We start from the raw sequence: 12,972 nt of genomic DNA on the forward strand, positions 1-12,972 counted from the left end.
CCCAGTGCAAAAGAACCTGTGGTGTGCACCGCCCCCCTCAGGTATGGGGTCTTGGGCTGAAGAAGCTAACCCTTTGGAGGAATCTGACAAAGATTATGAACTGTCTGACGATGAGACACCACCAGAGCAGCCTGTAGCTGCTGGACTTTTTAAGGCCTCCACTTTCAGGGTTTTGCTTCGTAAGGCCAAGCTAACTGTGGATTTACCAGGTCCTGCTAAACCAGACACCACGGATGGGACCAAACCAGCTACAGTCCTATTCAAGGAACCCCAACCTGAGTCAGAGCACATTCCATCCTCTGATATTATTGTACAAAGTGTAAAAAGACCCTGGCAACACCCAGCTGCAGCCCAGGGCCCTTCTGCAGTAGAAAGGAGATTCTACACTTGTGATGAGGAGGTGGAGAAATTATTGGAATTCCCTCCTATAGATCAGCCTGTCATGCAGCTGATTTCTAAGTCCTTTGTACCCTCTGAGACAGGGGATAGCTTGAAGCCTGAGGACAGAAAGGCAGAGGTGTTGATACGTAAAACGCATCAAATGGCGAGCTGGGGATTTCGAGCAGCGGCGGCTGCTTCCTTTTTCACCAGGGCGTCTATAGTATGGCTGCAGGAGATGCAGGCCCGGCTGGGACCGGATGAAAGCCGCCTGAGACAGGATCTGGGAAAGCTGTTGGCAGCAGCTGAGTTTTCTGCAGACGCCACTCTGCATGCTGCTAAATTTTCGGCCAGAAGTATGGCGGCCACTTTGGCATCGCGGCGCCTCCTCTGGCTGAGAAGCTGGCCAGCAGACCTAAAGTCGAAATGGAACCTGGCCTCGGCGCCCTTTCAGGGGGAAAAGCTTTTTGGGGAAGCGTTAGATCCCGTCCTTGTGGAAGACAAGGACAAAAAGAAGTCCCTCCCCAGAGCTTACAGGCGACAGGAGCGTCGTTATACCCCCTACCAGCGCAGGCCGTCCTTTCGGTGGGACTCTTCGGCTCCAACGGGTCAGAATACTAGACCCTACTCCCAGCCCCAGTATAATTCTAACACATTCCGGGGTGATAGAGCGCCCTTCCAGGATCGCCAGAGAGGGTATCAACAGGCGAGGCGGCCCTTTCGTGGAAACCAGAGGGGCTTCAAGCGCCCTAAATGACTCTGTTCATCAACACCTGGGAGGCAAGCTCCAGTTTTTCGAGGCCTCCTGGCGGACTACGTCCTCAGACAGGTGGGCGTTAGCAACTGTCTCCCAGGGCTTGCGTTTGGAGTTCCTCCAGCCCCCTCCATACCGTTATGTTCAGTGCCCAGTTCAGAGGGACCCCCACAAAAGGTTACAGCTTTCAAAGGAGATAGCCCATCTCTTGGAGATACGGGCGATAGAGGAAGTGCCCAGGCAAGAAATAGGTACCGGCTTTTATTCAAGGGTCTTCCTTGTACCAAAATCATCGGGAGGGGTCCGAATGATCCTCAATTTAAAAAACCTCAACGCTTACATCAAGTATCGACGGTTCCGGATGCATTCTCTTTCGACCATCTTGGCTGCAATCCGAAGGCAGGATCTATTGACGTCCATAGATTTAAAAGAGGCTTACTTGCATGTCCCAATCCTGCCGGCTCATCGGAGGTTTCTCCGGTTCCACCTAGACGGCTCCCACTACCAATACAGGGCAATGCCGTTCGGCCTCTCTTCGGCCCCTCGCACATTTACAAAGCTTCTCGACGTATTGACTGCCCATATCAGGTCCCGGGGAATTCGAATCCTGGCATACCTGGACGATCTTATTGTCCTGTCCAGCTCGGCTCAGAGTGCGCTGGCCGATTTGGCAGTCACGAGACAGACGTTGGAATCCCACGGGTTCACGATCAACGAGGAAAAAAGTCATCTTTCCCCAACAGTCAGACTGTTACACCTGGGGTCCATGATAGATACTTCCACAGGGACTGTGACCTTATCCCCAGAAAGGATGGAAAACATTCGTCAACTAATTTTACAGCTTCAGCGCCAACAGCGGGTGCCGCTCGCGTTCCTTTCCAAAGTACTGGGGACCCTGGTCTCGACTATTGGCATAGTGCCTTGGGCTCGTCATCATCTCAGGGCACTGCAATGGTTCCTCCTTCCCTGGCAGAAGGCCAAATTGAGTCATTCACAAAGGTTAGTGCGGCTCCCTTCAGATGTCAGGGTGTCGTTGCGATGGTGGACTTCCCCGGCCTTACACAAGGGGTCACTCTTCTGCAACCGGGACCTCTTAATCCTCACAACAGATGCCAGTCTGTCGGGCTGGGGGGCCCACATGGGACTGCACATGGCCCAGGGACTTTGGTCTCCGGAGGATCTGAGCCCGATCAACATAAACTACTTGGAGCTCAAAGCAGTTTTCTGGCTCTTCAGGCTTTTTCCCCTTGGATTCAAGACAAGCATGTGTTGGTTTTAACCGACAATGTGGCCACCAGGGCCCACGTCAACCATCAAGGGGGAACGAAATCCCTCCGTCTGATGGTAGAGTCAGCGGCCCTTTTCACCTGGGCCGAGTCCCGCTTAGCTTCTCTGTCGGCGGAGCACATTGCCGGGACCAGCAACGTCCAAGCCGACTGGCTGAGCAGGTCCACTCTAGACCCAGCAGAGTGGAAGCTCGATCCCGGAGTCTTTCATCAGATTATTCAACGCTTCGGGACCCCTCTGGTGGACCTTTTTGCGTCACGAACCAACACGCAGCTGGAGAGGTTTTATTCCCGGTTTCCGACACCGGGGGCAGAAGGGGTCAATGCCCTCTTGTCCCCATGGCCCAGAGGTCTGTTGTACGCATTCCCCCCGACGTGTCTGCTTCAACGAGTTCTGGACATTGTAATCCGGGAGAGGGCCGAAGTCATCATCGTGGCTCCATACTGGCCCCGAAGGCCGTGGTTCGCAGACCTGGTCGCCCTCTCGGTGTCCCCTCCTTGGAGGATACCGGATCAGCTCGTCTCCCTCACTCAAGGATCCATTTGTCACCCGGATCCTCAATGGTTCCAGTTAGCCGCCTGGCGTGTGAGCGGGAGAGATTGACGCAGCAGCACCTTCCAGACACGGTCATTGCAACAATGCAGGCGGCTCGGAGGCCGTCGACGGTGCGAATATACCAGGCAACATGGGCTGCATTCTGCAACTTTTGTTCTAACCGCCACTGTGATCCACAGCAAGCCTCGCTTATTGTAGTTCTAGAATTTCTCCAATCAGGGATTGACCGGGGATTGGCCCCTAACACCCTGAAGCGACAAGTGGCTGCCCTGTCCACTATAATTCATGTATCAGATTTTCGATCCTTGGCTCACCATCCATGGGTGAGGGATTTCCTCAAGGGAGCTATAAATCAGCACGCTCCCCCAGTAAGGCGGTTCCCTACGTGGGATCTTACCCTGGTGCTACGTGCACTCACGGGGCCTCCCTTTGAGCCCATGAGGTCCATTTCATATAGATTGTTATCCATTAAGACATTGTTTCTGGTCGCAGTTACATCTGCCCGAAGGGTCTCGGAATTGTCGGCACTGTCCATCAGGCCGGACTTGTGTGTGTTCCATCCGGACAGGGTGGTGTTGCGATTGGACCCTTCGTTCATCCCGAAGGTGAATTCGGATTTCCACAGACGGCAAGAACTGGTGCTACCGGACTTTTGCACACATGGTCAACATCCTTCCGAACTTCGTTGGCACAAGATTGATGTCCGAAGAGCCTTGAAGCTCTATATCAGGAGGACAGCATCCTTTAGAAAGACTGAAAGACTCTTTGTGTCCTTTGCTCAAGCCACGATGGGTCTTGGAGTTTCTTCCCAATCGCTTAGTCGCTGGATTAGGGATTGCATTGCTGAGGCTTATTCATCAAGTTCTCAATCTCCTCCCACCGGTGTTATGGCACATTCCACTAGAAGTGCGGCTACTTCGGCGGCTTGGTCAACTCAAGCTTCTTTGGAAGATATTTGTCGAGCTGCTACTTGGGCATCATCTTCTACTTTTATACGCCACTATAAACTAGACTCTTTGGCTTCTGCGGAAGCTTCATTTGGCAGGCGTGTCTTACAGCGAGTGTGTGTCACTCCACCGACCTTGGCCCAGCCTTTTCCCTCCCAGGGGAATTGATCTTTGGTATATCCCATGATGGACTCTCCTTCCAGAGTCAATGGAGAAGAACCGTTGTACATACCTGAACGGTCTTCTCAGTGCTCTGGAAGGAGAGTCCATACCCACCCGGCATGGTGTTTGGCCAGGTCGCCGGAGTGCTGGGACTGTTATAGTTTATGTTTGGTTATGAAGTTAATAAATTTTTTCTGATTATTACATTGTCTTCGTTTTTAAAACTGGCTCATGGGGGCTGCTAAGGGGGCGGTGCCAGTTAATTAATTATTTAAATTAACTCAGTCTCTACCAATAGGATTGGTTTACAACCCATGATGGACTCTCCTTCCAGAGCACTGAGAAGACCGTTCAGGTATGTACAACGGTTCTTCTGCCAGCATAAATCTGCAGATTATGTCCGAGCTACTTAAACAATAACTTGTCTTCACTCCTGTTTTGATCATGCAGATGAATGATTGCAGATCACAGCTGCTCAACCTAGGGAATGCACCTTCTGCCAATTTGGACAGCATATCAAATTCCTCTAAAATTCACATATAGTTTTTCTCTTGTTGACCAGTACAAATGCATTATATAATATATGCTTAGTCCAAAACTCAGAGATATGAAAGGCGGGGAAAAAATATCCCCTTTCCAACTTTATAGTTCCTAGTAGGCAGAACAGAGAAGCCTTTAATGTTCAGCAGTCATGTTTATTTTCTTTTTCTTTGTCCCCATTTGCAGCTCTTCTTACGAGGAGACTCCTGGCTCACATCCCTTGTATGGACATGGGGAGTGCAAATGGCCTGGATGTGAAACCCTCTGCGAGGACTTGGGACAGTTTATCAAGTAAGTGACTTGATTCAGCCGCTATGCTCATTAGCTAAAGATATACTTTGTTTTCATTCATCTGCATCCCAGTATAGAGCTAAATGTATAAATAAGAAACACCAGTAATTATTGTTCTTGGATCATGAGGACGGTTTCCTCTGTGCTGGACTTAGTTTGCTTTGGCATGTCAGAAGATAAAGGGTCCTTAGTGCTCTCTGATTTTGCTTGTTTTCTTACAGATGTTTCATTACCCAAACTAGGTAACATTATCAGTGCCAGTAAGGAATGCGGTTTGCTGTCAGTTTATATTCTACAATATAAATAGAACCATGATGGCCAACCTATGGCACACGTGCCACAGGTGGCACACAGAGCCACATGAAAGGGCACGCGAGACTTTGTCCTTATCAGCTCCAGTGCTCATGTGTGCACTGGCCAGCTGATTTTCGGCCTTTGGAAAGGCAGTTTCATCTTCTATAACAAGTGTTTCCCAACCTTGGCAACTTGAAGATATTTGGACTTCAACTCCCAGAATTCCCCAGCCAGCAAATGCTGGCTGGGGAATTCTGGGAGTTGAAGTCCAAATATCTTCAGGTTGCCAAGGTTGAGAAACACTGTTCTATACACTGAAGCCCCGGAGGCAAAAAAAATAATACCCCAACGGACAAACCGGAAGTTCAGGAAAATGCACTTCCGGTTTGCACATTTGGGCATTTTTTTCACTACTAGCAGTGGTGAGTTCATACCAGTGTGGTCCAGAGATCTGTGCTGGTATGAACCCACTGATTTTCGGTTATTTTTTTGACATTAAGACAAGGGTGGACAGGAGGGCTTCTTCCATACAGAGACGCCGTAAAAAAAAAAAAAAGCTGAAAATCAATGGGTTCATACCAATGCATCTCTCTGGACCACACCGGTAGGAACCCACCATTGCCTACCAGGCTTAAGGCCTGTGTGCATGTGTGTGTGTGCGCATGGGGGGCGAGGAGTGTAGGGAAGTGTAGCACATCTACACACACCCTTTTGGCACACAAACCAAAAAAGATTTGCCATCACTGCAATAGAATATTCTAGATCAGTGATGACAATCCTTTTTTTCCTCAGGTGCCAAAAGAGCATGTGTACACGCTATCGTGCAAGCGCAAGTGCCCAAACTCATAAATCAATGCCTGGGGAGGGTGAAAACAGGTTCCCTCGCATCCCGGAGCCCCTCTGGAGGCCGGAAACGGCCTGTTTCCCAACTTTTGGTGGGCCCAGTCAGCTTGTGTTTCACCCTCCACAGACTCCAAAGGCTTCCCTGGACCCGGGGAAGGGTAAAAATTCCCTCCTCCATCCCCCCGGAGGCTCTCTGGAAGCCAAAAATGTCCTCCCAAAGCCTCTGTGAGAGCCAAAAATCAGCTGGCCAGCACACACATGCACATTGGAGCTGAGCTGGGGAAACGGCTCACGTGCCAGCAGATATGGTCCGCCATCACTGTTCTAGATATTCTTATATTCTATTCTAGAATATAAACTGACAGCAAATTGCACTCCTTACTAGTGTTCTGTCGGGCTCTCTGGTAGAAGCCTCTTGAAAATTCACGGGTACAAATTTCAGACATACACACGTTTCAAAATTCAAAACAATGTCCTTTATCACAAAATTCAAAAGAAACAAAGCACCCTTTTTGTATTGCAAAGAGCAGTCTTCCCCAAAACAACCTTGTAGGCTGTACAAGTCCCTTAATCAGTCCTTAAGTACTTAGCTAGTAGCTGTGAAGAAACGTCACAGCCCTCCTTATTCCCACGAAGCGAAACACACACACAGTTTACTCTGCTTTGGTGTCAAAGGTGTGAAAAATCCACAAAGTTCAGAAACAGCGAGGCACGATCCTGAAGAACTGTGATCAGATAATCTTCCACAACGGCCAAACTAGCACGCTGCTATTTATAGCAGCAGCTCCAATTACTGGAGCCCCCCCCAAACACAGGTGGCCTCTCTTATCTCCTGTAATATTTCCTCAATTGGTCTCTTCGATGCATAAGTCTGCGCCTGCATGGGTCTAACACTTTGTCATCCGAATCGACCAAAGATAATGGTGATTGGCTTCCTGGGCTGTGTGCCAAGCCCCCCTCTTCCAAGTCACCCCCACCTTCTTCGTCCAAGGAAACTGCACTCCCTGACTCTGCTGGCAACAAAACAGGCCTAGGACATGTTGACGTTTCCCCTGCCTTCACCTCCACATTCCTTGGGGCAGGAGCTGGGCCAGAGCCAACCACAACAACTAGCATTGATGATGTTAGCTAGAGTTTGGGTAATGAAACGTCTGCAGGAAAACAAGCAAGCTCAGAGATTATTAACAAGGATCCCTCACTTCAACCCTGAGCTACAAATGGTCTCCTTTATTGATATCAGAAGATAGTTTTGCTCTCTTTAAAGAAGTAGTTGCCCAGCAAGGTTTGACAATTAACCCCTTTTTGGAACTTGAAGCAGATCTATCTGCCACGGTTACATGTAGAAAAATTGATCACAGCACGTGTTCTCAAAATGTCCTGAAATGGAGGTAAGTCACTCTGCTCCTCACTTGTGAAATATAGTTAGGTTCCCATTATATGCTTAATAGGGAGAATGCCGAAAGCCTACAAGACCCCATGGCTGTACACTGAGAAGTGCAAAAGGGGTGTAGACAGGAGGAGAAGCTGCTGAAGGGATCTACAGCAATGAGACCAGCAAAGTTTATAACTTGTTCACGTTAGGCAAAGGAAGGCAGGAAGGTGGGGGTGGAGGAGAGAACTAGAGAGAAACAGATGGCAGCACGGCAGCCTGCTGACACCGCTTGTGGGCTCTGTCACTGACTGATTAACTCTGCTGTCTAAGAGCCCTCTGCTAGCGTCAGGGTCAAACAAATTGTTTTCACGCTTCGTCAGAGGTTTACTTAATTAGTTCATTTGCAATTAGATCTCTTTGTAGCCAAGATTTTTAGCAAAGACATCAGATGAAACTGACGGGTTTTCTTTTCCTTGCCTCTTTGGGATTTTCCCCTCCCCTTCTTTGCTTTGTGACTACACATGCTCCCCCTCCCACAGGCACAATATACCTCTGCTTGTTTTCAACCCCCCCCCCCTTCCCACTCTACTGCCTTTTGAACAGAATGTTGGGGAGGAGGGTGGAAATGATGTTAAGAAGGCGGGAGATATTGGGAAGCACAGCCTGTGTGCCTAATCAGACAGTGTGTAATGTTATTCTGCAAACTGAGCATTTCGACAAATCTTCCTTTCACTAGTGGAAGATCACTACAATGGCCAACAAGTGTCGACCGTAACAGACTTGGGTACTCCTTCCAAACTCCACCCAGCATTTTGCATTTCCAAATGCGAAGGACAAATGGAGAATTGTTTTCATATATATGTATATTTTTACTCTGCCCTTCCACAGTCTTCCCAAGATTAGAGAATGCTTCCCTTTATCTCAATCCTCACAAAAAAAGTTGTTTTGACATTGCTGTGATTCTCTAATACTGCACAGAATGTTGTTTAGCAACCAAACCAAAAATCTTGGAATGAGATATAGCGTATTTCATTGTCTGACATTAGGACAACTTTCACTTGGTGCCTAATTTCCATTTTGAAGTTTGTGACTAAGTTCAGGTTTGTTCTAGCTTTATTAATTTAGTATAGCAATAGAGCAGTGTTTCCCAACCTTGGCAACTTGAAGATATTTGGACTTCAACTCCCAGGGAATTCTGGGAGTTGAAGTCCAAATATCTTCAAGTTGCCAAGGTTGGGAAACACTGCAACAGAGTACCATGCTTCAGTCATTGACATGAACTTCACAGCAGTTTATTTCAGCCAGAAAAGTTTGCTTAGGAATCTACACTAGAGAGATTGCTGCTAAGAAATAGAAGAAAAGTACCTCTTTTTTAATCCATCTCACCAAGATGAAGAAATTTTCTTTTTAAATGGAGAATGACAAATTGTTATTCTGTTTAATGGGTTTGTAAACATGACATTGTGATTCTATGATTCAGGATCTCCACCTATTCCTTTGATTGTCCTATCCCTTCAAACTATAAAAATGTGTTGTGTATATATAATGCCATTAGAGAATTAGCTTTGAAAGAGGAAGTTCTGGAGACAAATCTCTGCTCAGTTTACTGGGCTACTGAATCAAAGTTACTAATAGACTCGCTAAGAGTTATTTCCCCACAGGACATCTTTCACAGTTATCATCATGATAAAATAGAAAAACCTAATGTTATCAGCAATTCAAAAGAAAAAACAGAATGAAAATCTGCTAAATAGGAAAATATATAACATAGGCTAGGTCGCAACTCTTAAACATAAAACATTAAAAAAAATGCACAAATGAGTTATGTTAATTAAGCACTGCACATTTCAAATCCTTGGAGAAAAATGGGTATTTTCCTATTTTTAGACACCTCAACACAGAACATGCACTTGATGACCGGAGTACGGCTCAGTGTCGAGTTCAAATGCAAGTGGTACAGCAGCTGGAAATACAGGTCAGTATAAATGTATGCAATAAGTATATTTAATTCTATAAAATTTGCTAGGAGCTGTAGCCTTGAGTATCCTCTTACCTGATTTAAAGTTTACTTAAAAGCTATTTCCCAGATGGTTTTTACTCCTTTATTTGACCACCGTAATTTTTGAATTGCATTCTGCCGTCTTGATTGTAGCACACGGAAGGTACAAATTGGATTCATTGGGCCCAGTTGCCACAATCTCCATAGAACATGTGTCACTGTTACAAGAATGGCAGTTGCTACACCTTTTTTGAATACCACCTGCTTCATACCTCATTTTTCCACTCTGCAATGCATAGACCTCATAATGTGTTGGAGAACTGCTCATGTGGAGAGAAAAAGTCCCTTAGTGAAAAGCAGCTTGAGGTTTCATGATTTGCTCTGCTATGGCATGTTTGTCATGTTTGTCAAATCAAGGTAGGCTATAGTTAATATAAAAGGAAGCAAATAGTGGACTATTTGCTTGATAGGTTGTATTTCTAACATAGAAAAAGGCAATTTACAAAGCAGAGGAAACTGATTTAATAGCCTGGTTATTTGCACATCTCCCATGTAGAAAGACTCTGAGATGTGCGAACCAACCACAAATATAATCCAGCAGTGCTGGCTGAAATGGGCTTCTGTGGCACTGAACTGATTTTCCACAATGTTCCCCCATCTGAGTTTTATTTTATGGTTCCAGAACTGATCATATGAGTTTATGGATTATTAATATGGGTAATAGATTTATCAAAAATAGATTCAGAAAGCAGCAGCAACAAAATTTTCTTTCTTTTTGACTTGGTGATGTAAAATTGTGCTGATTTCCACATTCTCCCAAAAGTAATTGCCAATGAAGCAGAAAGAATATAAAAAAAACAAAAACAGACAACACAATATCTTTATGTCACACATTTCATCTTTTGAATGTTGGCACTGCACAAGTAAGGACAAGTGGTACCCTGCTACTGATCTGTATGACAGTCATGTAACAACTATAACATTTATTTGAGGGCTATAAATTGTAAACAGTGACAGAAGGCTGTAACATTAACAGATTGAAAGTTAGCATCTCAAAGGGTGATGAGAGAAAAGTGTCCATGAGGAGGTAACTATAAATGGTTGTTAAATGTATGGGATGCGGTGAAACAGCATGTAATCTATGATATGTAACAGGGAATGCCCTTTGTTTTTAAAGTTCCTTGCAGTCTCTGCCAGCACTGATACTTGCTTCATGAACTCCAGAGAGATGGAGCAGGAGTTTCTTTTTATCCATGTTGTTGCATGAATTATATATGAGTGAAATGGGGATGGGGATGAAAGCAGGAGCATTTCACGGGACATGGCTCTGCAGCAACAGGATTAGTGGCAGAGGAAAGAGACTGCCAGGGAGATAGCCAGTTATAACATAGTGGAGGCCGTCTCTCTTGAAAGTTAAATTAAATCAATGGGTGCAAATGGGGTTGGCTAGAAGGATGCATCATTTACACCAAGTAAAACAGGCAAAGAGCTTTTAAAAAGCAGAGTTACATTGTTTATAACCTTCAGTCAACTATGCGAATTTGTCCTATTCTCAAACAGACTTTCAAACAATTACTGATCGTTATGTGGGAGACAGTCTTTTTAAGAGAGAAGAAAGTTGTGTGTGTGAAAAGAAGAACCTGCCATTGCTCCCCATTATAAAGTTTTTACTGCAGAGATCCTACAGTGGATCACAGGAATGGATCTGTCAACTGCAACGAAAGCCACGATGCTGTCAGATCATCCTTATGTCAGAATCTCTCAGGCAGCAGTGGGTTGGTACCGGTACAGCCCATATCTACGAACCGGTAGTGGTAGCTGACTCTGCCCACCCGCCCCGGAAAACTTCTGTGCATTTGCAGAAGCGTGTGTGAATATAGAGATGGGACTTGCAACCTATTACTGCTCTCAAGCCTTCAGCAAACTCAATACTGCATTTAATTCACGTGATTTTAGCCCTCATCTTTTCTTCTGGGAAGGGATTCCGGACATCATAAGGGGGAAAATGTCCTTTTCTCCATAACCCCTGCAGTCTGCTTCAGGACCCATCAGGTCTGGGTGGAACCAAAGAAATGTTTGAACATTTAGAAAATGAAGGTAGCAATAAGATCCTACAGGCTCCACTGTTTTTACAGCATCCAATCTCTCCAGCGCCATAGCACGTATTTCACCTTTCCCCGAAACCTGAGAAATAAAGTCTATCACACAACATAAAGCATTCCACTTAAATAATATTGCGCAACTGGAGAGGTAGATAGGCAGGTAAGTGGATAAGCTGAGAAAAACAAAAGCAAAAAAGCAACAGAAACAAGACAGTAGAGACATGGACAAATGACAAATTAAAAGAGAGCAAGCAAAAGAAAGCAAGAGCAAATGTCTGAGAGGAAAGGATATTAGAAAGATGGTTGATCTAATCTAGCGGCATTCCTTATGGGACAGGGTGCTAGTACCAGACACGCATAGAGAAAATAACCCAAGTTCTGTTAGTTGTGAAAAAGAAAAGCAGTATATAGATATCATTTTATTTGCGGGTAATAGCCTGTCTCTGTATAGCCAAAATTAATTTCCTTACAGTAAATGCATCAGAGCTGAAAACCCCACTTCCTAATTCTGACATCCATTTATGAAAGACAATAATTTAGTGGCCTGGAAATATAATGTTCTTGCCAGAGTCATGATATTAAGGAATCAGAAAAGTTAGCAGTTTTTTCTCCCTTTCAGGTATGTTCTAAAAGGCAGCAAGACAAGAGTTAAAGGAACAGCTTTGTAATGCCACATTATATCATGTAAGAACAATTAGTCAAAACGAGAGGAAACCATGCATACTCCGTAGCTGAACAGGGCAATCTAAAGTAGCTGGTATTGCCTCTTAGTGATGGACAGGGAGACATTTTAGGGAATGGTTATCAAATCTTGGCCCTTTTTCTAAATAAATGAATTGATCATTGTAAGGGATGTTTCCTCCAAACAAATAACTTCCTGTTTGATTCTCTCCACAGCTAGCTAAAGAAAGTGAACGTCTCCAGGCAATGATGGCCCATCTGCATATGAGACCTTCAGAGCCAAAACCCTTCAGTCAGCCTGTAAGTCTGGTCATTTCTGACACGTATGCCCCAACTTCTCTTTATAATAGGATTTATTTTAAAAGATGATGTCATCGTCTTAGGGGACTGATTCAGGGCTGAAAGCCAGTGCTGACTGTGACATTATTATTAAGCTCAAAGGGGAAGGACTGTTTCCAAGGAGCATGAAGATATTGTGCAAGACAGACGGTTTTTGTTCCTACTGAAGATGCTAAATAAGATGTTACTGTTTTCTCAAGCAACTTGTTTGAATGCTTGAAGATTACTCTCCTCAGATGAAATCATAGAGGTCAGATGAGATTATAATAACTGACCGACCAATTAGCAGCAGTAGTCCTGTTTTATCATAGTGAAGCTCTTGTTCAAATGGTTGCCTCCAAATCCACTTAAGGATTCAGGCCTCATGGTTTCCTACAAGGTTGATCCAAAGGTTAGGTAAGCTCCTCCTTGCAATAATTTGTCTTCAT

The 12,972-nt window shown here is 45.3% G+C and overlaps 1 protein-coding gene across 6 annotated transcripts in view; it reads left to right on the top strand.

Moving 5' to 3' along the window:
* The window catches only part of FOXP4 (forkhead box P4), a 215,572-nt gene that overhangs the window by 165,678 nt on the left and 36,922 nt on the right, over positions 1 to 12,972 (top strand). For all 6 annotated transcript variants that reach the window (XM_070745335.1, XM_070745334.1, XM_070745339.1 and 3 more), the window contains exons 8-10: positions 4,810 to 4,914; positions 9,311 to 9,398; positions 12,422 to 12,505. In XM_070745335.1, coding sequence (XP_070601436.1) covers positions 4,810 to 4,914; positions 9,311 to 9,398; positions 12,422 to 12,505 — 277 coding nt within the window. The remainder of the gene's footprint in view (positions 1 to 4,809; positions 4,915 to 9,310; positions 9,399 to 12,421; positions 12,506 to 12,972) is intronic.

Source organism: Erythrolamprus reginae, chromosome 3 (assembly GCF_031021105.1).
Source record: "Erythrolamprus reginae isolate rEryReg1 chromosome 3, rEryReg1.hap1, whole genome shotgun sequence".
NCBI classification, from domain to species: Eukaryota; Metazoa; Chordata; class Lepidosauria; order Squamata; family Dipsadidae; genus Erythrolamprus; species Erythrolamprus reginae.